Consider the following 24,870-nt stretch of genomic DNA (forward strand, 5'->3'; position numbering starts at 1 on the left):
AAAGTATATCAGGGAATATTACGGATTATTTGCTTAGAGGAATTACTTACTGAAAAAAAATGTAGTGAATTATTTTATTAAAAGCAGCAAAAAATTGTGTATATAAATTAATAAATTAGTTGTATAAATTAAAAATGAAAAAACAGGAAATACATACTTAGAATTAGATTTCTAACTTATTTAATTTTCAGAATTTCGGAATAAATTTGTAATTGTATATAGTAAGGTAAGAATAATTCTTATGCAATATACGATTTGACAACTCAATTAATATTAAGATTCCGTGCAATGAACATGTATATTATCTTGTGTACTCATTTGAACGGTAATTTATTTTTATACAATAATTATGCATAATAAATTAATATTATGCTAATTAATAACTAATAAAATTTATTATTAATTTGACCATTAAAATTAGTCTGGATGGAAAAAAACATATATGAATTGATTCAATAAATCGTAAATATTACCAATTGTTTGGTTGGAAAATAATCATTATCAAATTAAAATTGATTAATTTGACAAATTATACTTAAGATAAATATTACAGATTATTTACTTATATAAAACTTTTATTGAATTATTATTTTATAATAAGGAGTGAAAAATTATATATATATATATATATATATATATATATATATATATATATATATATATATATATATATATATATATATATATATATACACACCACATTCGTTATTGGTTATATACCATATTATAGATTTACGTCCATATGAGAATATGAAAAGAATAAATGTACAACCTAATTAATACTATGCATTACATAATAAATATCATACCTAATATTACTATACATAATACCATACGTAATTATTATTTTTAATACCATGCATACAATTACCATACATACTTGAACTGGTTATCAATATAGATTTCTTAAATTGGTTATAAATCATATTATGATATTACGTCCATATGAAATAATATTAACATACATAAAATTACCATACATACTTGTTAATATTTAGATTTATTAAATTGGTTACAATTCATATTATGGTAAAATAATTCTTATGCAATATACAATTTGAAAACTCAATGAATATTAAGATTCCGTGCAATGAACATATATTCCATCATGTATACTCATTTGACCAAAAATATGAAGGTTGGTTCAATAAATCGTAAATATTACTAATTGTTTGGTTAGAGAATAATCTTTATCAAATAAAAATTAAAATAATTAAATCTCTATCATATTCATATGCTGTTGCTTTAGGCTTTTGTCAAGGAGCACTACTCATGATCCTCAACACATTGCCATGGCTCCAAATCCTTGTGTTACTCCTATTGGTGCTAGAAGGATCGTCACATCAGGAAAAAAAATATTAATAGTCCAAACCCATTCAATGATGTCCCCTCTCATGCAAATGACCTGCAGATCTAGTTGCTCAGAGTCCACTAATAATCAAATGGTCAGTTTTTTTTCTATCACTATGAATAGTGCATTATTTAATCCTGCCCAGAGTCCAATAATAAACAACTTTTAATGGATTGAGATAAGGTATTAGAGAAATACCTTTAAATGGGTTGAGCAAACTCGTCCAGATTGATGATGAAGAAGATGATATATATGATCAATATAATCATAGTTTATATAATATATGTAGATAGATTTTAAATTTCACCAATGGTATATATGATTTTCTATTCTTTATTAAAAAAAAAAAAAAAAAAGAGTTGAAAAAGGATACAGAGATTTACCAAAATGTGTAGGCGTAGTGCAACAACTCTTCTGGATACGCAGAGAATATGGGTCTTGTTCCTCATCTTCTTGAAGGTCCCTGTTCTCTACACCATTGCTATGCAGTTGCAGAGAATATCCCCTTAGGTTCTTTGTAACTTGGTACTGTTTGTATTGAAGAGAATGTGATGTATATATAGGTGTTTCGATATGATTAAGGGTAACATTTATGGTTTTTATTATATTACCAATTACCAATTACCAATTAAAATTAGAGTTACCATTTTACATTTGCTTACCAAAAAATTATATATAGATACTTAATTTATATTTGAAAAATATATTTACCTAATTTACTTTATATACAGTAATAAGTATGTCTACACATAAATGAATAATATATAATATATAATTTCAATATTTTGATAATTAATTAAATTAAAAAATTAAGATATTATATAAATGCCGTTAAATTTTGGGGGAAAATTTATATGGTTTTTATATTATTATTATTATTATTTTTATTTTATTATGCTTACATTATTTCATAAAATTTTTATTATACTTGAACAATAATATTTTCAATTATATTATAGAATATAATACCATACATAATATTACCAATTATGTAATATAACAATTAATAGATTTTATTTAATTTCCATTTGACATTTACTTACCAAATAAACTTTACTACAAAAGTTTTGGGGGGAAAATTTGTTAGAAGGATTTTACTTTTATATATATATAGATATAGATTAAGCATCGAATGAGATCATAATATGTTGTTTTGTCTTCTTCTTCTTTTTTTTTTTTTTTTTTTTTTTTTTTTTTTTTTTTTGTGCTCTATTTCTAACTTACTTGTGAATCCAGTAATTCTATTACTCCGATTCATAAAGAAAAATCCTTTATTTTTTTACAAAATAATTTAACTTTATTGTCAAACTTAAATATTTTTTAATATGAGCAACGGTTTTAAGAATATTAAATAATTCAACTCCACATGTGTGGTGTCATATATATAATGAAAAATGTGACATCATAATGCTTTAAGAATAGGATTTAAATATATAAAAAAAAATCAAACATCACATTATTCTCTTTATTAAAGTGAAATTTTTTTCAACAACAGAACTATAAAATTATGTTTCTTGAAGTTTTTAGTTGAGCCACCAAGATTCTTCAATAACAAACCAACATGTTATAAAGTTACTATTTTAATATTAAAATCTAACTCAATACAAAATTTGCCCAAATTTGAACTATTATGATATTAAATTATAACATTCCATTCATGAGATGCACTGCATAAAACTTAAATAATTTTATTATTGATCATATGTTAAAAATAATTAAATCAAGCATTAATCCTTAAAGTTCATTGTGAGTTAATCCTCAAAATTATACATTAATTTTATAATGTAAGAGTTCATTGTGAATTAATCCTCAAAATTATTCGTACATTAATTTTATAATATTAAAAATTGTGAGTATAGATAATACAGTACATGCTAATACTAATAATAATAATAAAAAAAAGCATATAATAATATTATTATTAATAATGACTATAACTCATCTGGAATTATAATATGTGTTATGCCATCACTGGAATTTTCTGAGATATAAATTTTCTGATCAACAATTACAAACTAATAGGAAAAATAATCGAATATCAAACTAATTAACCATACAATTTATTTTCACGTGGTTCAAATCAACCGTAACATAATAAAATAATTTAAAAATTTTATTGCATATAAGGATTTAACAACATTCTGATATAAAATACACTATTAATATGCACACATTTTTGTCTTGCATAATGGTAATGTACATTATGTTATACTCCATTAAAATAATGTATGTTTATTAAATTAAAAAATATAGTACACATAACATATCTAATTACACCATTCTACATCCTAAATTTGTAAGTAAAAAAAAAAAAAGACTAACAATTTAATAATATACATCAGGCCAATAATAGACTCACTATACATGATATTTAAGCCCAAATGATATGACCCAATACCATAACCCAACCCAATATATTAGACCCGACTCAAATCTATGTGGTATAAAAACACAGTTCAGCCGCATAATTCACCATCCCTACCCGACTCTTCGCCTCCTCCGCCTCCTTCGCCTCCTCCGCCTCCTTCGCCTCTCCCTCTCCGGTGTGTAACCTTCTTCTCGCTTCTCGCAAATTTGTCCCTTCAAAGCTGTAATCCATGGTTTCCAATGGCTATCCTTGTTGTATCTGGATCAAGAGTCGTTTATCGACCGTGGTTAAGCTTTTTATCCACAATATCGCGCTTTGTTCGAAGCTCTCAAATCCAACCCTAGACTATAGTAATTCCACTTATGCTTACAAAATACCCGAATTTCTAAACTAAACTCGCAAATTTCATTATCTAAAACCTAACCCTAACTCTTTCTGCTAGCCGATTGATTCTACTCAACTGCCGCTGATTTTGCGATGTTAGTTCACAAACCTAATTCCAGAATGCCTTAGTAAGATGTGTAAATTCTTTTAATTTTGTGTATTTATTTAGTAGAATACTTATATTTTGTGGGCATTACATTATATATTTTCTTTTTATGGTGAATGTATGTTTGTAATTAGCTCAGTGTTCGACAATGAATTATTGTCTTGAGTTTGGACAATTTAACTGCATAGTGTTTAATTTCATCTTTGAATGTGTGTTTTATTATTGCAGGTGGAAGTACAGTGAGGTCAACAACACTATAAGACAAAGTCCAGATTTAGATTTTAAAACATTGTAAGTTCAATTTATACATACTTAAATTATCTTTGTTATATTTTTTTGATAATGCTTTGCCATTAGTACTTAAATTATCTTAGGTTTATCTTTGTGCCTTAGGTTTATCTTCTATGGTAGTAATTCATATAAGAATTACAAATTGCATTCTGTGACAATCTCTGTACTTTAAAGAACAATTTTTTTTTTTTAAATGATGTAATACTTTTCTGATACTGTTTTTTAAAGACCAAGTTGGTTAATCACCTTTCTATACTGACAGATATTGGTAGAAATAGTGTTTCATAATTAATCATGTCTAGAAAATTTTGAAAATGCTTGTTTTTTTTTTTCAAAAAAAAAAAAAAATCACCTTTTCATTTATAAAGAAATTCACCTTGTTTCAAGTTTATATTTTTTCAAAATGAATTTAGAGTTAGTTTAAGTTTGTTTTTTTAGTCGAAATTTCAACTCTCCAGATTTGGTTCATATTTTTTTCTTCAAAATGAAAGCAATGTTTAGTTATTTTTTTTTTTTTGTTCAAAATTTCAACTCTTAAGATTTTGTTTCTTTCAACATGGAACAATAAGTATACTCTGGTTCCAGTGTGTTTTTTTCAAGCTGGAATAATAGGTTTCAAAAAAAAAAAGTTCCACCTTCTTACAAAATGCAAAAATTCAGACAAAAGCTGTGTTAGAACTATTTTCTAACTTAATGAACTACTTTGGTTTCTTATTTAATGCATTGTGATTTTCCTTTATTTTTATATTTACGTATTTTCTGAGTGTTCTTTACTTTGGTGTCTTATTTGCTTCATTTTGAATTCTTTTTATTTTTATGATTTCGTAGCTACAAATAATTTTTGTATTTGTACTTATACTTGAAATTCCATATTTCCTTATGGTATCCTAAGTCTGTAGATTTAGCAATCTGGAGAATACATATTCTGCAGAGTTTTTGAATCATCCACATGCCTTACATGGCAAAGATCTTCCATTGACAGCTTAACTGCTAGTTTGATTCAATCTTCAACCTTCAATCTTGATCTTGATTAGGACAACATTTGAGACTTGAATTATGAATACATTTATTTCTCGGAATACTTCATCTAGTGCTTCATATCTATTTTATTTAGTGTATAAATTTTCTATCAAGGGTTTTGCTCAAAAACACTACTCATCTAGAATTTTATTTATATGTTAGTTTGCATGCTTAATTCTAGAGTTTCTAATGTTTAGTCTAATACTCCAGAACCCAAACTACTCTGTCAATTTTGCTACCAAAAACACTTTAAATCTCTTATATTGTCCATTTCTATGTGATCTAGAAATAATTCTGTAGAAGCTTTTGCTACTCATATTTTTAATAAAATGTGTGTGTGTGTTGTTTTTAATAGTATTCTAACACTTTCTTCAAGAAAAAAGCAGATGATGTTTAAACATGCATTAGCTCAGTAAAATGTTTTTCAAATTAAGCTTGAGAAACAAAGTATCTTCAAAAATAATTTCTGTTCCCTGCTATTTTTTTTTCTTTTTTTTTTTTTTTGAAATGAAATTTCTTTTATAGTATGTTGCTATACATATTTGATTATTTCTGATTAAAACCTATTACTTTTTCTTAAAAGCATGCTTTTCATACTTTTTGTATAACATTAAGCGTGTATATAGTAACCTAAATATGAAACAGTTTTGGATATAGTTTGTTTTATCCTTTGCTCCAGCTTTAACAATCCCTTGAGCGGCAATTGTTGGACTGTATACTTCATCACCTGCACATGTTCCCTACTTATTTTTCAAACACAATAAAAATATTAGTAAATTATATGATTTGAAATAGGAATCCAAAAAAAAAAAAAAAAAACAGAAATAATCATATAACCAAATCAGAGTTCATGTGGTTTAAGAGTAGTTTCAAAAAATTATTTAAGATACCCCAGATTTAGAATGTCTTCAATATTTGCTTGCTGAAACTGTCATTGCCAGTTGATTGTATTGCAGATTACACTATTGTACCTGAAGTTTTGTGTAGGTCAAAAAAACAATAGAAGAAAATTAGGAACAATTAAGATATGATGCCAGTAGATGCAAATAGAGAAATAGAGAAATCCAACAGTTTAATAAGCATTGCGATACATTACAACATCATCCTTTGGTATTGTTTCATGTATGTATGTACCCTATATAAAAGCAAAGAAATTAATTTATTTATCTTACCTGTTTGTTAGGGAAAAGACTATTCCTTGCTCTTGCTTGTTGTTCCTCCTTGCAGTTCACGGGTTTCGTAAATTTGGACCAACCGGACTCTTATTGCTCCTCTGCTCCTGTGGAGAGGGCTAACCTGAGAAGCAAAATGTATTCTTAGGGGCTTTTTACAGCAAAATTCGGAAAGTTAATTTGAAAGGTTTTCGTTTGTGGAGTTGAATATCTGATTACACCGCCACTATTTATAGTAGATTTTCAATCAGATATTGTGGTTTGTTCTATGCCCCTTCGAAAAAAAAACAAAGTGTCTTGGAAGTATGAAGATCTAACAAAACGTTTCAGATTCCAAGAGCAGATCCATTATTGTTATGTTCAATTAAATTTAAAATAGATCTGATTTATTACGATGTATTAGTAGTATTGCAGGTTTGCTTCTCGATTATTTATTAATATGTAATTAATTCAAATTTAAAATGTAACAGAAAACATAGATGCTAAACCTCCTAGATATCTGTAAAACAATATAAACAGCATTTAGTACTCCTGGATTGAGTCTACCTAGTAAAACAACATTTCATTTTTGCATTAAATGAAATGCGAAAATCTGCTATTGTCAAAACTATGTCGTTTTCATTAGGCGGGAAACAATGATTGGCAAAACTTCTTGCTTTATTATAGAGTTAGATTAGATTTTTATAATAAACAAATTAAAAAAGAGATATTTGAGGTACTGACCTTTGACTTTAAGCTAAAATGTGAATATTCAACCCCCAACTCTCTCGGTTATATATATATATATATATATATATATATATATATATATATATATATATATATATTTGTGAAAATAATACAGTCGTTAACAAGTTACAAGGGCATCAAGCCATCAATAGTGTATATGATATAATATTTAATACAAAGAGTTGTAAAATAATAATAATAATAATAATAATAATAATAATAATAGTTAATCCACAAATGGTCCTTTAATTATTGGTGTAGTATTCTATTTAGTCTTCGATTTTCTATTCGACCACAATACATATCTTGACTTTCATTTTTAATCACTAACAGTCCTTCGTTAGAATTTCTGTTAAATGAGTGTAAATGTAAGGACATAATCGTCAAATCAAAACATATGGTCTTAAGAAAATAAATTACGTCCTAATTAGTCCAAAATTTATAAGAAATAATGAATGAAATAAAACTCTAATTGAATTTGCAAAATTTATAGAAGCAATTGTGCCCAAAAGAAAGATGCACTGCAGTAACGAGTTAACGACGCTAGAGCCAGAATAACATTCACAATGTCTATGCACGCACACATGACCTCACTATTGCCACCCATTAGTAGAGCTTGTACATCACTTAGAAAATGTTTTTAATGGTACATGATTGCACTAGTACGGTCCACGTTAGCCGATAAACATTATCAAAAGTCTGTAAGTTCCGCGGGCGCCATTTGATAGTGGTCTGATTATTTGCGAGACATAGGTTTTTGTGTCTTCCTATGTTTTGACGATTATACTTTTATATTTAACACTCATTTAATAGAAATATTAACGAATGACTATTAGTGGTCAAAAATAAAAGTCAAGGTATGTATTGTGGTCAAATGAAAAGTCGAGGCAAAATGAAGTACAATCGCAGTATAGTTAGAGGACCATTTGTAGTATTAACTATTTAACTTAACTCTAATAATAATAATAGAATTGTATGTTTTAATTTTAATTTTATTTTTTTTTGAATATTTCTGACTTTGTTACAATATAATATCTGTCCATAACTTGTATTAAATTATATTGTTGAAATTATAGATTAAATAATTAACGGTATTACAATCTTTACATATATGGGAAGTGTGTAACTAAAAAGATGGTTTTGGACAGATTTTCCATCGTATATTATAATATTATTATATAGCGGATTAATATTTGATACACCGTTGGTGTATAGATGCTATACACCGGCAGTGAAAGAGAAGATGCCACATCATTAAATAAAAAAGTTAATATTAGTTGAGTCCTTTTTTGCAATATTTAAGACTTGTATTTTATTAAGAAACTCTTTATTTCTAACTAATAAAATATATCTACTTTCCTAAACATATTTATTATTTAATTATTATCTATCTATTTTCATTGCATTTTTAATTATTAGATACATTATTAATTAAATTGACAAATGATGATTATTTTATATTAAATATATATTAATCACACATACTGTGAATGAACTAATGAAGTATATATTGTTCCCAAACATTAATCACCCTACTACATTGACGCATTGTAATTATTTTTTTTTTTTTATTTTATTTAATTACTAAACCATTTGGAAATAAAACACTTGTACAACTATTTTAATTTTTATTAATCAATAAACATTATGAACGTATTGCTTAATCTATGGACATTATGAACGTTTTTCTTAATCTAGATCAAAAACATCTATTTTAATCTATAAACATTATGAAGGTATTTTTTGATCTAGATTAAAATTGATATTTTTTATACGTAGTATTATTTTAAATGTTGTACTAAATAAATAAAACAACACCGCTAAATGAGCTTTTATTTTGGATACACTTTGATGTTCTGCCTCGGTTTGGGGATACTCTTTGGTGCAGTTGGGTACTTGGGATCTAATTTGTTTGTGCGGAGGATTTACAAGAACATTAAATGCGACTAAAGCTAGATTCTGCAGTGCATACGATGGGGGTTGTGGTTGGGCAACTGTGCACCATTAAGTTTTACTTACCCCAAGATCAGGTCTATATACTACTCTCGAGCTTAAAATGCCCAAGACGATAATGATATTAGTTATCCCGCTTTTAGTGAGAGGGTGAATGGACATTATAGATTAGATACCGGGAACGTTTTGATGTCAGGATAATCAATTGTTTTGACATTATATTCCTGTAAACCAAAATCAACCATTATAACTTGTTTTGGACTCAATTTTGAATTGATATATCATTGGTATCAAAAAAAAAAAAAAAAACACCATTTGTCAATTTAATTAATAATTAATAATGTATTTAATAATTAAAAATGCAATAGAAATTAGATAGATAATAATTAAGTAATAAATATGTTTAGAAGAATATATATATATTTTTGGTATCAACCACACATTGTGGTCTTTCTCTGTCCGTTTAACGGTCCACCCGATTTGCTCTGAGAAGCACAGAAACTGGCCAAAAGGGGATCGTCACTTGTGGGAATTGAATCCAGGTTATCCCGAAATTCTCCCCCACAAAAAGAGCTCATTTGCCACTTGAGCTACCCTGTTGGGTTAGAATACATATATTTTGTTAGTTAGAAATAAAGACTTTCCTAATAAAATATAAGGAGTTAATACCCAAAATGGTCCTCAACTATAGTAGTTTTTCTCAATTTCGTCCTAAACGACTTAGGTGACCTAATATAGTCCCAGACTTTTGTGTTTCGCTCAATTTAGTCTTCCGTTTGTTATTCCGTCAAATTGGTGTTAAATAAATGGACAATTCAATAATATCAATATTGACCTTTCTTTATTTTCAACCTACGAAGTGAGAAATCCCTCTATCTTGTACACCCATAATTACTCTCAGACCTACGAATCAAATTTTATATTCGCAGGTTTATGAGTGATTCTGGAGTAATTCGTAAAACAAAAAAGGGATTTCACACTTCACATGTCTATGAGTAAAGAGATGACAATATTAAAATTACTGAATTGTCTATTTATTTAACAACAAATGGACGGAATAACAAATGAGGGACTAAATTGAGCAAAAACACAAAGTCTGGGACTAAATTGAGTAAAAACACAAAACTTTGGGACTACATTAAGTCATCAAAGTTGTTTAGGACAAAATTGAGAAAAACCACTATAATCGAGGACCATTTTGGGTATTAACTCAAAATATAAGTCTTAAATATTGCAAAAAAAGACCTATTCAATATTGACTTTTTTATTTAATGATGTGGCATCTTCTCATTAACCGCCGGTGTATAGCATCTATACACCGAAGGTGCATTAAATATTAATCCTTATATAGCAGGAATTGTTGCAAATTACTTCATTAAAAACTTAATCAACAAAAATATCTTTTTCAACATATGACACTAAGTAATTATTTCATAAATCATCACTTGTCTAGTTGCATAAAGATGTCTTTATTAACTTCATAACAAGATCAAAGCCAACTTTAAAAGTAAATATATCAACATGTATTCCAAATATATCTTCTCATCGTCTTCAACAATTTTTGAGCTAATTCATCACTACCAACAAATTTAAAAAAAAAAAAAAAAGAAAAAAAAAAGTAGGCCTTAGAAGTGATATCAACAAAGTAAGTTTGAAGTTGGTTACGTTATTATTCAATAATTCAAGTTCAATATTAGAAAAATTATTATGATATAATTGTGTTAGTCAAACTAATTTCTCCTTAACAAACTTAGCAAATGAATTCATCTAATCAAAACATGTCACACACAAGAGCAACTATATATGCATTTTTCTCAATAAAACAATTGTTTAAGTCTTGCAGTTATAGATCTAAGATCATATAAAACCTTTCAACTTAATACCTATAAAGATGGGTCATTTCTTCAAATCTACGGTATGATTTTCATGGAGCTACATAAATTTCATCCATATTATTAGGGATGTGAATTCAATACTTAGTTGCAAAATAGTGAAACTTCTTCTCCTAAAAGAACTCCCCACCCACCATCTCAAGTTAAATTTGGCATGTCAAATTCATTCCATTAGCTAATTTGGAATGCAACGCATAAACTAATAATAATATGTGATACTTAGCTTTGCATGTAGGTCGTCAGATGATTTTTTGGTGATTTTGTATTCCCAAAGAATGACTCCACGTTGGCATGGAGCATGCTAACGAATTTCTGAATATTGAAACATAAACCAACAAGTACTCTCTTTACCGAGCTGACCTGAACGTTGTAGCAAAATGACAAGTGTCTTCTGCACGATAGGATGCGATATCAAATTCACCATTATCAACATGGAATTTGCTTCTATATTGTTGGAATGTTGTGCCGTGGTTAGTGATATAATCACTGTAATAGATGTGAATTCGTCGCTAATGGTGCAAACTTGATCACAATAATAGTATTACCTTAGAGATTAACACAATAATCCAATTTTCCTAGGTGCACTCAAAAAACTCGATCACAATAATGGTATTACCTTAGAGATTAACACAACAATCCAGTTTCCCTAGGTGCACCCAGAATAGGGATTGAAACTTACACATCATATTCGTACTCAAAAGTAATAAATTAAAGGACAAGAAAGAGGTCATACAATTTTTGTCAACTCATTATGTTCTCCCTTAAATAGTATAGGTCAAATGAATATAAACCACATATTATAACAATAGATTCTGACCACTCACCAATATGTGGTAAAAATTCCAAGAACTAATGATTAGGGATAATTCATGAGAGCCAAAAAAGAAAATGATTTTGACTTTGACTTTGCATTTTTAAGAAAATGATTTTGACTTTGACTTTGCATTTTTTGTACAGAACTTTTTGTTCGATGAATTGATATGAGTATTAATGTAAAATATTGAACTAGTTAAAATGCACAACTATAAATCATTGTTACAATCTTTACATATATAGGAAATTTAATTAATTTGTAACTAATTAATAAGATGGTTTTGTTATGATGTGCCCATAGTTAGTTATTACATTATTTACATTATATTATATATCATGAATAAAGTGATTTTTTTAAAAAAATTTAATTGACAAAAATAATCAAAGATGTATATTGTTTAACCTTGTCAAACATTCAAACTAGACCAATATGTACACTAGGTGATAGAATAATTGGATTAATAACCCATCTATTGATGACTCTAGCGCATTAAGGTCAAATCATCGGTAATGATTTAGGCCAGACGATCTCAATCCATTAAGGTCTTCCCAATATAGTTAAGACGATCGTTATAATACCTAGAAAAAGTGCGAAACGATCAACGGATAGCTAGAAGACGTCTGATCTAGTCAGTTACTACTTGCGTGTTGTTGTAAAACCTTATATATATAGTGTCTCAATGGCAGATGCACCATATTCTATTTGGACAACAAATTCTTTCTACGACTTAATACAACTATTCTCTTTATGACAGTGTACTGATTTAAGTAAAAATCACAATAATAATTTTTATCGCTTTAAATAGATATAAATGACAATATAAAAGCTATTACAAAATATCAGACTTTATCTGTGCACACTCTTAAATAATAATTATGAATTTCAGATCATCCAAACAAAAAATACAATAATGTATGCCACAACAATCATCCAATATGGTCCATGTATCAATATATTTTTGAGATTTACATTTTGATCATTGATGCACCATCATTATATCTATTATCTCTGTCCCAAATTCATTTTCTGCCATGTACATTAATTTTTTTAAGGTCAAAGTGTCATCCTGCATCACAAACCATTTCTGAATATTTATGCCGCATAGGTCAGGGTGCAGCATGAATAATCAGGGGTGGTTCATGGTGCGTGATGACAGTTTAGCCTTTTTTATTTAATATTTTAAATGTTATTTACTTTTAATAAATAAACACAGTACGATTTTATGTACTTTCTTATATTATTATCTTTCTACAATTAAACTAGTCAAAAATTAAATTATAAATAATTCACCCCAACTACTTTATTTTATTTGGTCAATTGAACACATAAAATAATCATATCAGTCCAAAAATAATCTCTTATATATTGATAAGAAAAAACATAGTTAACACTAACCAAACACATACACATATTACAATCTTACGAAGTCCGCCAATCCACCCCGTGATGGCCACGAGATAGAGTGGTAGTCTATGGAACCCGCCACTCGGGTTGGGTTTCCACCTCTTCACCCTTAGGGCTTTTTACTTCCTTTAATTGTCTTCCACTCCTTAGGATCATAGCTTGCATCCTTATCCTACCTGAAGAAGCAGCAGACCCCGACCCGGCCCCTTACATGGATTTGGCCTACGAGCCCACCCCCAAACATTCGGAAGTCGAGAAGGAAAAACTTAAGTGTGGGGAGTTGATAACTCTTATTTTATACTATATTTTATCCCATTCTTAATCTCTTTTTGTGCACATTTCAAGGTGTTTCATTGGATTTCTGAAGGAGGTCCGACACGATCATGTAACGTTCTAATATGAATTTACACAAATTATTAGTTATAATGCTAAATATTTTTTGATTGTACTGAAAAACAATGAGGAAGGATCGGAGATCTGGTTTAGAATTTGAATGAATATATATTCGGGTCATCAATGAACATGAAGTGTATAGTAGTTTATTGATGTGTTGAAAAAAAGTAGTTTAATGATGAAGCTTCTTAAATTGTAAGTTTTTTTTTTTTTCATCGTACAAAACTATTTGTACTACAAAATAATGAAAGACACGTCGGGAATTCAATTCAGAATTTTGTTAGTATTGGGGTAATGAAGTGTAGTTTATTGATGAAACTTCGTAGATTGTGTTTTTCTCGTACACAGAAGTTTTTGTACGGTGAATTTATATGAGTAGTACTAACGTTGGAGCTTGCAAGTAAGGAATGGATATATAACTGATTTGAACATGTCAACTCTTTGTTCGAGTCAGAAGGAGTTAGGACATTATTTTATCCATTATTTAATTATTCGATTTTTATTATTATTATTTTTTAATTTTATTTTTATTTCCATGTTCGGTCTTTTTGAAGCCATATTTTTCCTCGTCAACGTCCAAAATTTAAGCTATCCGCTTTGTCCCCTCGTCAAACGCTAAACTGAACTAAACCCTCTCTCTCTCTCTATCTTTCTCTCTCTTCCAAAACGAATATAATTTAAAAAAATATTAAAATAAAAAACTTTACTTTCTCTCACACTTCTCCTCCTTTGTCTCTCCTTCTTTGGTTTAGTTTTTCTGTTTTCCCATTTTGCGTGCTGGCCGGGAAACTGTTGATGGAAACGCCGGAATTCTTCCACGGCGGTTACTACGAGGCAGAGTTCTCGCCGGACAAGCGGCTGCTGGAGAAGAATGGGGATAATTTTATCGTGGAGGAGCTGCTTGACTTGCCCAATGACGACGGGTTGGTGGCCATCACTGACGGCGGGGCACTCGATGCCGCCACCGCGGATTCCTCCACCGTCACCGCCCTTGAAAACTCTTGCACCTCCTCCGCCTTCTCCGGCGAAATGACTTGCCATCACCTGTTGGACGGGCAGTTTTCCAGTGACTTCGCCGTTCCGGTAATTCATTTTCTCCGTGCAATATTTGTCGGGCCGGGCCTAGGAGTTGAGTGGCATTGATGTGATGTTTAATTTTGTTTTTTTCGAATGATGAAAAAAAAATTCGCAATCATTATATGGTTTGTATTGGGTAACTTTGTCCTGTGATTCTAGGTTGTTCATAGCTGACGGGTTTGAACAAAAAAGGTCAATAATAAGTTATTCATGTTAGGAATCAAACTTGTAACCTTTGTATTGTCAAGTTGATAATCTGACGAACTTGACTGGTTTACGGTATAGTTTTTGTTTTGTCATAGGAAAATGGGATTGAAATGTTGTTTGTTACAGTACGATGATTTGGCTGAGCTGGAGTGGCTGTCAAACATTGTTGAGGAACCGTTTTCGAGTGAAGACATGGAGAAGATGCAGCTTATATCAGGAATCAAGGCCCGAAATGATGAAGCTTCTGAAGCCCAAATGGTCCAGCCCGAAAACACCCGGGCAAATGCAGTGCCCATGTTCAGGCCCGACGTGTCCATCCCGGCAAAGGCGCGTAGCAAGCGCTCGCGCATTGCGCCCGGGAATTGGACGTCAAGAATTCTGGCTGTCTCTGCCCCAGCAACCAACACAATTACCACCACCACCATCACCACCACTGCCACTGCAATCATGCCCACACCCACCATTTCCTCATCCTCGGAGTCCGACATGGTGCCGAACCACGCAAGGAAGAGAATGAAAGCGACAATGAAAAAGAAGGAAAGCTCTGCTAGTGGCGGGGCTGCCGTCGCCACCCTGAGCAACAATAGCGAGGGTCGGAGGTGTCTCCACTGTGACACGGACAAGACGCCGCAATGGCGAACTGGGCCCATGGGCCCGAAAACACTCTGCAATGCTTGTGGTGTTAGGTATAAGTCAGGCCGGCTCGTGCCCGAGTACCGGCCCGCTTCCAGCCCGACTTTCGTCCTCACCAAACACTCCAATTCCCACCGCAAAGTCATGGAGATCAGGAGGCAAAAAGAACTCCATCGGGCCCAACACCACCAACAACAATTCCTTCATCAAAACATGATGTTTGATGTATCCAACGCCAGTGATTACTTGATTCATCAACATGTGGGGCCCGATTATCGACAGCTGATCTAGTGAGAGAGACCCACCCAAACTAGTATTTCTTAGGTTCATTTTCTAGGTAAATAGATTCCCTTAAATTATTCAATTTTTAGTAGCTTATTTCAATATTTCATTTGAAAACCAGTTTTTGAGGTACAACAGTGGATGCCGGAACACTTAGGAGATTCCATCCAGCCCACTGCGAATGAAATACGAGACAGTAATATAAAGCAGAGAGAACAATACAAGTAGAGAATATAATATGTTATAAGATCTTATATCTCGTAAATAATTTCTTTTATGTTTAATTTGCCATAAAAATTGGCAGAATCTTTTAGGCAAAATCCTTCCTAGCTAGTTATTCATTAAAGGTTTATTTTTTGATTTTTTGATGTAATTGTCAGTTTTATTTTGTTCCAGGAATAAGTAAACTTTTACTAGTCCCATTCATGCATACACTATAATGCTACTTTTGTTTCCTTTTTTTTTTTATTTTTTTTTATGACCATATTTATTTTTAAAATTTCAAATCTTTTATGTTTGCTTTTGTTAATTTTCGTTTGTTAACACGAACTCGAACACACAAATATCAGGTTAGTGTTTACTTTAATGTATCCCGGGTGGTTAACGGGTTACTTCATTAAGGACTCGTAATGTTTCGTGTCTTAAAGAGTCAACCCATTAATACGAACACATTTAACACATTTATAATCCGTTAAGAACCATTGTTATATAATATAAATGAAAGTATTTTTCAATTTAAAATATCTAACGAATGGATAAAATTAAAACAAATAAATAATACTCTCTCCGTCCCATTTTATGTGTATGATTTGGTTAACGAGGCTTGACTGAAGTTATTTTTAATCCAATTTTCATAATATAAAGTTTAGTATTAGTATACAAAATTTATATAGTTAGAAACTACACTAGAAGTACTATTAAACACAAAAAATCAAATTTAAAAATAGGTAAAAAATACTAAAAAAATAAACAAAGAAGAAAGAGTTGATTTGGCTAATGAATAGTAAGTAGGACAGATAAAATGATACAGATGGAGTTTAAAACAATATATTAAAACATTTCCTCTTTAATCTATTTCATTCATAGCATATTTTAAAATACGCAAACATGAAATACAAGTTGTGATAAAATATTTGTTATTTGTATACTAATAAAATAAAATTACTTAATAGAAAATTAATTTAATTATAATTTATTACATTTGTGTCTGCAGTTAATATATTAGGCACATGTATTATCTCAGTGGAGGCAAAATTTAAATAACGTTAGAAATGTCAATGACAACATATCAAACAATCATAATAAGGTTAAAATACAAAATACATTATAAATTACCAATATATTGTTTTTGATAGATTACATTATAGTTGGGGTTAGAGTAAAAAATATACTTCAGTGGGATGAAAATGTGAAAATATTTATAACAAAATATGAAACATAATCAATTAGATAAAATAATTTGAATAACACTATATTCATAAATAGTTTTTTAATTTTAACTTCTTTTAGTTAGATCAACTTTAAGTTTTTCTAAATTAATTCGAATACAAACTTGTATACTACATTAATTAAAGGAAAAAATATGTGTGAGTTCGTCTCATGGACCCGTGAGACGGATCGGATCTTTGATTAATGAGGTCAAAGCTAAATTCGACCCATTAATCAAAGGGGTTCAAATATTTGATCCATTAATCAAAGATCTTACCCGTCTCACAGGTCTCAAAGACCTATGAGACGAAGTTAAACTAATGATTCATTTAAATTAGACTAAACAAATATTTAATTTATCTTGTGAAGGAATGAATGAGATAAGGAAAAGTGTTGGTAATGAAATTTGAACCTATAACATAGGCTTCTTATCATTAAGTTTGGAGTTCAACCAATTAAACCACTTGTTGGTCCCGGTAGGGTCAGAGAGAGTCTAGAGGGGGGGGGGGGGGGGGTGAATAGACTCTAATCGATTCGTTTTCGATTTTTCTCCTTTGGAGATACGCGTAGCGGAAATTTTGTTTCATGTTAACTTTTCTTTGCACTCTTTCGTGTTTATAAGGAAATGCGTTTGGTCGATATGATATGATATGCAGAGCATGAAAGTAAGAGCGATAAGTAAAGAGAGAGACAAAGATGTTTATAGTGGTTCGACTAACCGTGCTTACTCCACTCTTCTTTCACAACTTGTGAAAGAGTTTACACTATCACTCCTAGTACAAACTACTTCAAGCTGGCTTCCTTGATCACTAAGTAGGAGAGCCACATGACAGGTTTTTCAACTCCTGGAGTTTACTCCGCCTCTATCAACTAACTCCTGAGTTGAGATGTTGGAAAAGAGATTTGGTGTTTCTCCAACAGATTGAAGCTTGTCTTGATGTCTGAGTAGATCTTCGCTTGATGAAAGAGCAAGACAGCTTCAGGCTGTGAAGTATGAGGAAGGATATGCCTTTAAAAAAACTTCACAACTAACACTGGTTTATGAAAAGCTAAGGAGATGGAACTGCATTGAAATGCTTTTCGTAGATTGAGAGAGTGAGTTAACCAGCACCTTATTCAATGGTGAAGAGGGGTATTTATAGGCAGAAAAATCCATCTGTTGGAGGGAGATGAAAATTTCAAACCTAATAACCAGTGTGTATTACTCAGTGGGCAATGAGCATTAAATGCATTTGTACTGTGTAGCCGTTGAGCAAAAAGCATTATGGCTTTTGTTCTTGTTCACTGACAGGATAGTACAAGTCTTTTAATGCTCCTTGTCTTTAGTGAAGATCATTCCTAGGACACCTTTTGTCCGAATGATTTGCCCAACTGAATGATAGACAACATTCTCATTGTTTCCATTAATGAGAGTTGTCTTTTAACAAGTCTATCCTTGACTTGTATATTTGGGACCGAAAGATTGTCCTCATCTTTCGTCCTTTCCTTTTGAACGAAAGTCCCTTTTGTCGAAGCAGTCCGTCCGAGACTTCCTTTAGTTCTCCTTTCGTTTGTAGGCAACTTTCGATCGTCTTCATGTAGACCTATTCTACTAGTCTCGTGCATGATTTAACATTTCATGCCTATGTCATACGAGACTTTCTATTAAACAAAAAATAGGGGTCTACATCCTAAGACAGTTTGGTATCATCAAAATCTATAAACACTTGTTCCTAACACCACTCAAACTATTAATAATTTTAACATAAATATAAGTTTTATATAACAATTAATGCTATATATGTGTGTGTATATATATATATATATATATATATATATATATATATATATATATATATATATATATATATATATATATATATATATATATATATCTAAAAACATAATAAGTGTGAATGAAAGTTACACTACAAGAAAAATGCACATAGACAACACTAGAAAGACAACAGTTTTTAAGAAAAGTGTTGTCTTTTGTATAAAAGACAACAGTTTGGTCCAAAACCGTTGTCTTTGATGCAACACTTTTGTCAAAGACAACGGTTTTTACTTAACCGTTGTTATAAGTGTGTTGTCTTTGTGCATTTTGTGAAAAGACAACACCACAACGACAACGGTTTTTAAAAACCGTTGTCTATGTGCGTTTTTTTTTTTAAATAAGACAACGGTTTTTTTAACTGTTGTCGTTGGTGTGTTGTCTTTAAGCGGACTGGAATACACAACACTAGAAAGACAACGGTTGTAAACAACCGTTGTTTTTGTGCGCTCTTTTTTAAAAAATAGACAACGGTTTTATTTAACCGTTGTCGTTGGTGTGTTGTCGTTAAGCGCACTCGAATACACAACACTAAAACGACAACGGTTTTATATAACCGTTGTCTTTGCATGTTCTTTATTTGTTTAAGACAACGGTTTTGTTTAACCGTTGTCTTTGATATGTTGTCTTTAAGTGTATTTGAATACACAACACTATAAAGACAACGGTTTTAAAAAACCGTTGTCGTTGCGCATCATTATTTAATATGTATATAAAATAAAAACAAAGATGTTAACTAGAAGAATTGAACCTATGACCTCATGCTTAACAAATACAAGGTTTTACCAACTACACAACACAAACTTTAATATCTAAGGGTGCAACATTTGGTATATAACTGGGTTTCTTCTGTGTTGTTTGTGAAAACCAAGACAACAATTTTAGATGATAGTTGAAAAATTCCCCCCAAGAAGAATAAAACCTGAGACCTCTAGCATAATAAACTAAGCTAAACCCACCAAGCCACAACAACACTTATGTATTTAAGCGCAACATCTAGTATATTACCAAAATAGTTCTATTTTCGTTCATATTTAAATATAAAATTATTCACCAAAATTTCAAAGTAAATTCATTAAAGTTTTATTTTCAATTATATTACAATAAAGGCCAATCTATGAATTCAAAATAATAATAATAATTATCAAGTATAAAAAACAGTACGGGGTGGTGTTCATAATGGTGCGGTATATATGATGAGTATTGGTTTAGGGCGGTATATATGATAGGGGACGGGGTTGGTAATCGATTATTCCGGCAAGCGCATGACTAACAAGGTTAGCTATATGTTGGTAATTGACGCTTACGGCTAGCGCATGACTAACAAGCTAAGGTTAGCTATGTGTTGGTAATCGACCCTTCCGGCTAGCGCATGACTAACAAGATCGAAACTGTTGGTAATCGACCCCTCCAACATGCCTGGAACACGTTGCGAATGGATATGAAAGAGTAGTTTATCGATGCCGTACAGTTTGCTATATCCCATTTCTTTTGCCGCGATCTTAATTAATTAGCTCTATGTTCATAATTACCAAACTATATATTCATAATTTTTGAATTGAAATGCATATTCATAATGATTGAATAACTCTGATCAATATTCACAATTACAGAATTTTGTGGTTATAATTTGCGATGTTCATATTCCCAAGTGTTTATAACTATACATTTTAGAAATTGTGAATCAACAATACAGATTATGAATATGCAGTATAGAAATTATGAATTTATTATATAGAAATTATTAATATATACAACTGTATTTAAATTAGAAATATACTATATAGAAATTATGAATCTACATTATAGAAATCTATAAATTTCGTGTTCTGTACCTACTTTAACCCAGTTTTATTTTAATTGACCGGATCGGATGTAGCGACTCGAATAATTAAACTAATATTTTGTTAAGAAATTTCCCTCTAATTAAGCTATCTAAGACAAATTAAAATTTTCCCCTAAGTCAAAATTTCCCTCTAAGACAAAATTGGGATTTTTTTGTCTTCCCTCTCCTTCAGACCTTGTTCGCCGACCGTCAGTCTCCGCTAATAGCTCGTCCGTGTCGGGGGGGTTTCTGCCGGCTTCAACAACACCAACGACACAGCTCGTCCGTAGGTCTTCGCAGCCATCTCCGCCGACCGCCACTAGACATCTCCGCCGACCGTGTACCGCCGCCGCGTCCAAGCTTCGCACCGTCGCCAAAGCCCAACCTCTTCCGCCATCGCCGCCGCCATCCTGTGTCGCCGTCGGTCCAGCTGCCGCCGCCGTGAGGTATCCAAGTTATTTTAAGGTAATAATCTGTCAACTTTATCCAAGCTAGGTCTGATTGTATCAATGTGTGTATCAATACAGTATTTGTTTTTTTTGTGTGAAAATATGATAAAAATTTAAATTATGATCTCTGGGTGTGATTATTGTTTTCAATCTACTTTTGCATAAGAAAGAAGTTGTAGCTTTGTCAATGTGTGTATCAATACAGTAGTTGCTTACTGCATAACTTCTAAATAATTAAATAAATTACTTACTGCTTAGTGAGTTAGTGTAGGCTGTGTAGTAGATTGCTTCATCACATATTAGTGAATTTATGGATTGTTAAACATTTAATTTTTAATACTTTGCACATTGGCAGTGAGCAGTGAGCTCATTTAGACTTTGGAGCATATTTTAAATTATGAACTATTATTAGATGTTGCTGCACAATATGTTGAAGGATGGGATTGGATTACTCCAATCAGGTGAACAAGTGTTCTGTTACTGACATTTGCAATTCATACTGATTATTCTCTCTCTGTTTTATGTGTGTGTTTGAACTTTTTGAGCAGATGTTCTTGTTTCCATGGTTAGATGACTCTGAATTTATTGGAATAGTCATTTCCAATAGTTAGATTCCCTTAGGCAACAGGTCACACACCCATAGACTTTGGTGCCTCCTACTCTGATGCTGCTGTGCCAAAAAAAAAAAAAAAAAAACAAAAGGAATAGTCCCATTTTATGGAATAGTCCTTTCCAAGGGACAGCTTAGGCCATTTCCTATAGGAAGCCAATTTTTTTGTTAAAACAAGAGAATCAAGCGTGCACTTGTAGAAAGAAAGATTTGTAACTCTTTCACTGAGTCTCACTATTAGCAGTTCATGCTCTCTACAGAGCATTTAAATTCCATAATTTTGTTTTACTATAAATACTTTCACAGGGCATATGGATGGTGTTTGAGCAGAGTTGGTAAAATAACAGTATAACTTTTCTGGAGCTTTCAGATAAGGTCTTCTTTTTAAATTTGTTGGGATATTAGTGACTCACTTGCTCTTAAGATCAGTGATTCACTATGTTGGTTTTATTCTCTCTTTCCTGTCTACTAGACTCTGCGGGAACAATAAACTGAACTTGTTTTAACTAGTAATTTGTTTTTAGTGTTAATTTTGAAATCTTTATGTGCTTGTCTATGAACGAATATTGTTATTCTGCAACTGCAAATTCTGCAGCAGATCAGCTCTTATGGTGATGATAGTAATAACACAAAGGAAAAGGCAAAACATGTAATGTTATATGTGAGTTGTAGTGATGATGTTAGTTTTTTTTTTTTTTTTTTTTTTTTTATAGTAATTTTGTACTATTTGGGGTGGGAGAATGTCTGGTGGGTACTGACCGGGAAAATGAAATCTTGCATGCAATTTGCATCCTAGATTCTTGTTTTTACACACACATACAGGTCAATTATATGAAGGGCTATTAAAATGGTTCATGCATCCACTACGAATGCAAAGAAAGGACGCAGTAAAACTGCTTGAGAAATTGTCAAGGTAATTTCATATTTTTAACTATATAAGTGTTTGTATATAGCTAAATTGTAATGCAAATATTATTTAACATTTGTAGGCTCCTCGTCAACCGGATAGTAACCAATGCGGTTTCTTTGTCATGGCGTACATGAAAAGTTTAATTGAGAATATGCCAGACTTCGATGATAAAAATTCTGTTCAAGCACTGGTATTACATTACATTTCTACTCTCTCTTCCCTATTTCTCGCTGTTATTTAATTGCAGAATGGTTATAGGTTTTTAATGCTTTGTTAGCTTGGGTTTAAGCCTCTCTCTTTTTCACTTGATTTGGACAGTTATTGATGATAAATTTGATTTTTATTTTTTATTTTTTAGAATAAGTTTGTTGCTCTGAAATTTGGGTGTAGAATGCGTGTGAAAGCTCGAAATTTTGGGCATTTTAGTGCTTGATGTTTTGTAATTAATAAGGGATTTCTTTGTCGTTTGTGTTTAAATTTCATGCATTATATTCTCATGAGATTTTATCTGAATTGTTTATCAAATTTGGGTGTCTAGTAATCTCCCTAAGACTTGAAGGCTAAGACAGTGTGTTTCTTTACTTGTTGGCTACACTTGTTATGATTCTCTTTAGGGAACTCATTATCTTGTTATGAACAGCTTGAGTATGAATGTGGTGAGAGTAAGATGGCAGTTTCATTTCATTGCAAATTATTTATATCTATACTAATTTATTTTCTTACTTTTTACATGTAGTTTCAACAAGTTGATTATGACAAAGAGGTTATTGATCTGGTGCGATCTGAATGGGCCGATATTCTATCAAGTCATATAGAGTAGGTATGATTTGGTCATTCGAACGTTGTGATCATCTGGACTTGAATTGGTTCGGGGAATTGTTGTAGTAGTATTATGACTTGGATGATAATTAGAATTGGTCATGGAAGTCTTTTGACTTGTTATTTTGAACCTTATTAGCTTGTGCACAATTATGTAACTACACTTTGCAACATATGGTGAATGGATAAATTGTTTTTTTATACGATTATAATTTAAGCAGGTGAAAAATGGTTAAAAACCGTTGTCTATTTTACAATAGACAACAGTTAGAAACCGTAGACTTTTCTACAAAAGACAACAGTTTATGGGTGTTTCAACAACACCCAATAGACAACGGTTTATAACTGTTGTCTTTTAAAGAAAAGACAACAGTTAAAAACCGTTGTCTATGTACGTGACTTTTAACAACACTGGTTTCAACAACGCTTAATAGACAACGGTTAAAAAACCGTTGTCATTGGTAGAAAAGACAACGGTTAATAACCGTTGTCTATTGCGTGACTTTTAACAACACCGGTTTCAACAACACTTAATAGACAACGGTTAAAAAACCGTTGTCGTTGGTAGAAAAGACAACGGTTAATAACCGTTGTCTATTGCGTGACTTTTAACAACACTGGTTTCAACAACACTTAATAGACAACGGTTAAAAAACCGTTGTCGTTGGTAGAAAAGACAACAGTTAATAACCGTTGTCTATTGCATGACTTTTAACAACACCAGTTTCAACAACACTTAATAGACAACGGTTAAAAAACCGTTGTTGTTGGTAGAAAAGACAACGGTTATTAACCGTTGTCTATGCGCAGGACCTACAACAACACCGGCTTCAACAACACTTAATAGACAACGGTTATAAAACCGTTGTCGTTGGTAGAAAAGACAACGGTTAAAAAACCGTTGTCTATGCACAGGACCTACAACAACACCGGCTTCAAC

General features: G+C 31.1%; 1 protein-coding gene and 3 long non-coding RNA genes across 5 annotated transcripts; all 4 read left to right on the forward strand.

The window, feature by feature from the left end:
- The first annotated feature begins 2,642 nt into the window (after positions 1 to 2,642).
- Positions 2,643 to 23,773, forward strand: LOC109179884. The gene is made up of 4 exons (XR_002054002.1): positions 2,643 to 2,653; positions 14,023 to 14,031; positions 16,198 to 16,205; positions 23,681 to 23,773. It is a non-coding gene; the product is annotated as an uncharacterized LOC109179884 (long non-coding RNA).
- On the forward strand, positions 3,841 to 7,243 carry LOC109179882. The gene is made up of 3 exons (XR_002054001.1): positions 3,841 to 4,231; positions 4,438 to 4,500; positions 6,704 to 7,243. It is a non-coding gene; the product is annotated as an uncharacterized LOC109179882 (long non-coding RNA).
- Positions 14,648 to 16,144, forward strand: LOC109179879 (GATA transcription factor 12-like). The gene is made up of 2 exons (XM_019329355.1): positions 14,648 to 14,960; positions 15,288 to 16,144. Exons 1-2 carry the CDS (start codon positions 14,673 to 14,675, stop codon positions 16,083 to 16,085), a joined length of 1,086 nt encoding a protein of 361 aa, XP_019184900.1. The 5' UTR covers positions 14,648 to 14,672; the 3' UTR covers positions 16,086 to 16,144.
- LOC109179885 lies at positions 21,517 to 23,293 on the forward strand. 2 transcript variants are annotated; one of them, XR_002054003.1, is made up of 3 exons: positions 21,517 to 21,607; positions 22,998 to 23,114; positions 23,191 to 23,293. It is a non-coding gene; the product is annotated as an uncharacterized LOC109179885 (long non-coding RNA). The 2 variants fall into 2 exon arrangements; XR_002054004.1 differs by having other exon boundaries at positions 23,024 to 23,114.
- Positions 23,774 to 24,870: the final 1,097 nt, after the last annotated feature.

The sequence above is a fragment of the Ipomoea nil genome, unplaced genomic scaffold (genome assembly GCF_001879475.1).
Source record: "Ipomoea nil cultivar Tokyo-kokei standard unplaced genomic scaffold, Asagao_1.1 scaffold0980, whole genome shotgun sequence".
NCBI classification, from domain to species: domain Eukaryota; kingdom Viridiplantae; phylum Streptophyta; class Magnoliopsida; order Solanales; family Convolvulaceae; genus Ipomoea; species Ipomoea nil.